The 4,509-nt window shown below is 40.0% G+C and overlaps 1 protein-coding gene across 2 annotated transcripts in view; it reads left to right on the forward strand.

Annotated features, from left to right (window-relative positions):
* Nucleotides 1–4,509, forward strand: part of chd7 (chromodomain helicase DNA binding protein 7) — an 85,055-nt gene that overhangs the window by 33,233 nt on the left and 47,313 nt on the right. For both annotated transcript variants that reach the window (XM_014018960.1, XM_014018959.1), the window contains exon 4: nt 2,718–3,187. In XM_014018960.1, the coding sequence (XP_013874414.1) occupies nt 2,718–3,187 (470 nt within the window). The remainder of the gene's footprint in view (nt 1–2,717; nt 3,188–4,509) is intronic.

Here is a 4,509-nt window from a genome sequence, read left to right on the forward strand (position 1 = left end):
ACACACACACACACACACACGTACTACCACAATGATAACGGTTACCACCTTTTGTTGGGTTTTCAGTGGTGGCTGACATCAGTAGTGGTCCTTTACCTCAAAATGCCCACGTTTAATTTGCAAACTTTAGTCGTGAAAGTTTCAATATTTTTTGGGTGACATAGAAATAGGAATTTGGGACATCTCTTACAGAGTATATTTAAACAAGAATTTTATCTTGCACACATCTTTGGTAAAAGGAATGTAATTACTTCTGAATAGTGACAGTTTTTTCAAAGATATGACATTAAAAGCACTTTTAAGTGAAGCAGATATTTTAGTGTAATGGTCATGAAATGGTTAAACTTTTACGTTAAACTGCTACGTTTTTTGTTAGTTATTAATGATATAATTAGCAATAGATAAAATAAGTTTAATTTACTTAACTTAGGATATGAGTACAAGAATTAGTAGGAAAACGATTTTAAAAAGTCTGAGTAATAAAATTAGATTTTTGTCTCATGCAAATTATATTTTAATTCTGGGGTTTGCACTGTGTTGCTTTCTCTCCTGTCTGCAACTTAATCATTTATTATTTGTAAGATTATTTTGGCTTCATGGAGTGTAGTTGTCATTCTGTAAACTGGATTTTATGTTGCAGAGGAAGTTCATTCAACTCTGAAAAGTATTTACTGGCAGCCCAGTAATGAATGACCTTTAAACKTTGGTTGTAAAATAGAAAATTAAATCTTTGTTTTAGGAAATCGGTCACAGCTAATTGTTAGTCAGTGCTGAAAACACTTTTGCTCTTAACTTGTGAACGGTTATGTAACTCRTCAGAAGAATTATATGTACATCAAGTCCTGTATTGGAATGTTTAAGTAACAAACAGTGGCAAACAGTTGTTTTATAACAGACAAGTCTGGTTTTGTTGAATGAATCATGTTACAATAGATGGGTGTGACTGTCCAGTCCACATATAACAAAAGGATGAAACTAGTAAAGAGTTTTAATATTTGATGTTGGGGTTCTTCATGAATTAAATGAATAAACTAAAAAAGGCTGCAACTTATCCACATACAGATATTAGCATCTGACTTGGTGTTCAATTCTTGCAGAATCTCAAGTTTGTGCATGATGTAATTTACAAGGTTTGGCCAAAATGGCTAACTCCATCCCATCTTTTTCATAATAAATGATGATCATTAGTTAGTTTAAAACTCTCATTAAAAAGACGGGACGATATGCATTTCGCTCTGCCTTTATTTTAACTTGTTTTGGAAGCGGCTGGTGAGGCAGGACAAAAATCGTCTTTTATCGAGCAGGATTTAAAACGATACAAGTTAAAACAACACTGAGTTAAATTTATACTGCAGAACACCAAACCTGACGCAGCAGACACGTGTGTGTGTGTGTGTGTGCGCGTGTGCGTGCCATTGTGTACACACCTTGTGTCTCCATTGTCATTCCTGTGATTGATATCGAAGAAGCTTGGCAGGAGGACAGATTTATCTCGGCGCTGCATCTCCCTCACCATCTCTCTGCCACTGTCTCTCTATCGGCCTCTCTCCCCAAGATCCCCTCCTTTCCCCCCCATTTGTGCATCTAAATGGCTCAGTTTACGTGTGTGTCAGCAGGTGTTTGTGTGTAGAGGTTTGTGTGATGTGTGACCTTGCAGCACTCTGGTGTTTGTGTGTACATTAGCATTCTTATGATGGAAGTGAACTTTCGGCATCCCAACTCTTTCCTGCTCCATATGAGCAAACTACGCTACGTKTGTGTGTGTGCACGCGTGTAAACTTGCTGATGCTCAAACACATACCACAATGACACACGCAAGTGCACACCAACTGACTCTCAAAGGCAATGGCGTCTCTGGCTGTTGTATGACGCACAAGCATACACACACATTCTCCCTCGCTGTGCCTTTTTGAAGTATGGAGATAATTTATTCGTGTCATGATGCCTGATTTCCCATCTGCTACTGGGACCCTGAGCAGCTGGAGAGAGAGAAAGCAGGAGGGAGGGAGGGATGGAAGAGAGGGACAGGGAAGGAGAGGCAGCTGGAGTGGCTTCCAACAGCTGGTAACCAGTTTCCTGTCACAGAAAGCTTACTTGGGAGCAGAAAAGGAGCTGCAGGAAGAGGGAGCACAAAGATGGGTTTAGTCTACAGGAGAGTAAAGGGGGGAGGACAAAATAAGGTGTCAGATGGTTTGTTTGCTAAGGTGGATGAGGTGCGGGCGAGGGTGGGGGGGGGGGGGGGGGGGGGGGGGGGGGGGGGGGGGGGGGGGGGGGGGGGGGGGGGGGGGGGGGGGGGTACTGGAGCAACAGGGAGTGGAGGATAGGGAGGAGATGTCAGCCATGCTCCTGGATGGATGGATGATTCCTTTTAATCGCTTTATTCTGTGGGCTGCTATTACCGATTTATTTAACCCGAGCTTTGGAAAAAACAGCAGTTAATAATAAAAGAAATGCTTGAAAATGTCTAAATATTTGCAACTTGATCATTTGTTTTGATGTGATCGATTCAGCGTTAAATTATTGACCCATTATCAAAGAACAAAGTTGTCCCTAGCTAATGAAATCATAAAATCAGTATTTTTTTGAGCTTTTGAATTAGAACGTAAAACTAAAAATATATTTAATTGTAGGTAAATTGGGCTTATTATGTTTGAACGTCTTAGTTGTCATATGTGTTTTTAATTAATTTAAAATATTGTCTTTCTCCACCACCCCAGCATTCCCCCTCGGACCTGTCAGGTGATGCCTCAATGATGGTTTCTGACAGGCCAGCGGTTGGCGCCGGAGCTCCCAGCCAGCCCATCAGCACAGAGAAGCCAAGTGATCAGGAGACCAAGCCAAAAAAGAAGAAGAAAAAGAAAGCAAAAGTGGACGAGGAGAGCAATGGAGGAGGCAAGAAGGCAGCAAGGCAAGGAGATGAAGACGTCAAGTCAGAACTTCCTGCAACAGGAAGTCACGTGGCTGAACAGGTTACTGGCACAGGACTTGTTGAAGGAAGTTCACCGTTGGTAGAAGGGAAGAAAAAGCGTAAAAAGAAACCAAAGGAGAAGACTGAGGGCAAGGAGCCCAAAGAGCCCAAGACCCCGAAGACACCCAAAACACCCAAGACTCCCAAAGAGCCCAAGGAACCGAAGGAGAAAAAAGCCAAGAGCACCACACCCAAGGCCAAGACTCCCAAGAAAACCAGGTAAGTGTGTGTGTTGATCTTGTCTTCTCCTGGATGAAATAACTGGTTTGAAACCTGCGTGACAGGATATGAGTTTCTTTCATTAACTAAAACCTGGAGTTGTTCAAATTCAGTTCCTCACAGTCACACACACACACAAAATAAAACCAAAAAACAAACATTTAGCAGCTTAGTGGATAACAGTATACACAGTAAAGTTCATTTTTAATGCATTATATTAACATAAGTGTTTGTTTACCTCAGAAGAAAAAAAAATTATTCGCGTCTGTTACTAAAAGAGTGCTACTGGAACAGTAGACATAACACACGCGCGCGCACACACACACACACGCACACACATGCATGCACGCCTTCGTCAGCATCTCAAGGTCACAACACTGACAGAATACTGTGCTATGACCTTTATTCCACAACTCACACACACGTACACATACACACACAATGTTGCGTGCAGCACTCTAGTTGACACATAACATGCTCGTCTCGCCCCTCCCCCGCTCATTCACGCAGTCAGCGAGCTGCTACACCATTTAGCTCGCTGAGAATCTGCAGCTTCTTGAAAACGCGTCTGTGTTTAGCCACGTCCCGTTTGATGATTTTAGCAAACGAGAAATCCATCTCTGCAACCGACCGAATATGTTTGGCTTTTTTAAAATTCATAAATATTTTTAGTTGTTCGTCCAAGTGTCGCCAAAACTCTTTTACTTGATTGAGGTTCTTTCTGCAGTTTTGTTTTTGTAAATTCTAGGTTTTCTCCTTTTGCTACTGTCCAACAAAAATACATCTTTGTATCAACATACTAATATTTTTTGGTTGCCTGAAACAATACTATCTTAAATCATTTGAGTCATTATCTTATAATGGTTGAAAAATACTGTCAACCCTCCAAGGAGCAGCATTTTTGTAGTTTTGATGGAGATAAATTTACTTTATGTGCAATGTAAATGTACTGAGCAAGTTAAGCTTTTTGTTTTCTAATTAGTGGAAACAAACATTATGAGGTAGATGAAATGGTAGCTTAGATTTGTAATCTAAAATCTTGTTTTCAACTCCATTTCAGTCCTCTACACAAAATCATTGTTTTAAAAAAAGAACTATCCAAGTTACTCTGAGCATATCAAATTACCGGTACATCATCAAATAATCTTTTCTGCTATTTGTACTTCAACTTGATACAATTATTAAATAGTTAAAGACAAAAAATATCTTGAGAATAAAACACAGTTAGGGTGCAGAAACCAGTGAGATTATCAAACATGTTCAAGCTTCAGTCAAACTCAGAATAAAACTATTTGAGATTTATATATATATATATATATATA

The sequence above is a fragment of the Austrofundulus limnaeus genome, unplaced genomic scaffold (genome assembly GCF_001266775.1).
Source record: "Austrofundulus limnaeus strain Quisiro unplaced genomic scaffold, Austrofundulus_limnaeus-1.0 Scaffold206, whole genome shotgun sequence".
Lineage (NCBI taxonomy): Eukaryota > Metazoa > Chordata > Actinopteri > Cyprinodontiformes > Rivulidae > Austrofundulus > Austrofundulus limnaeus.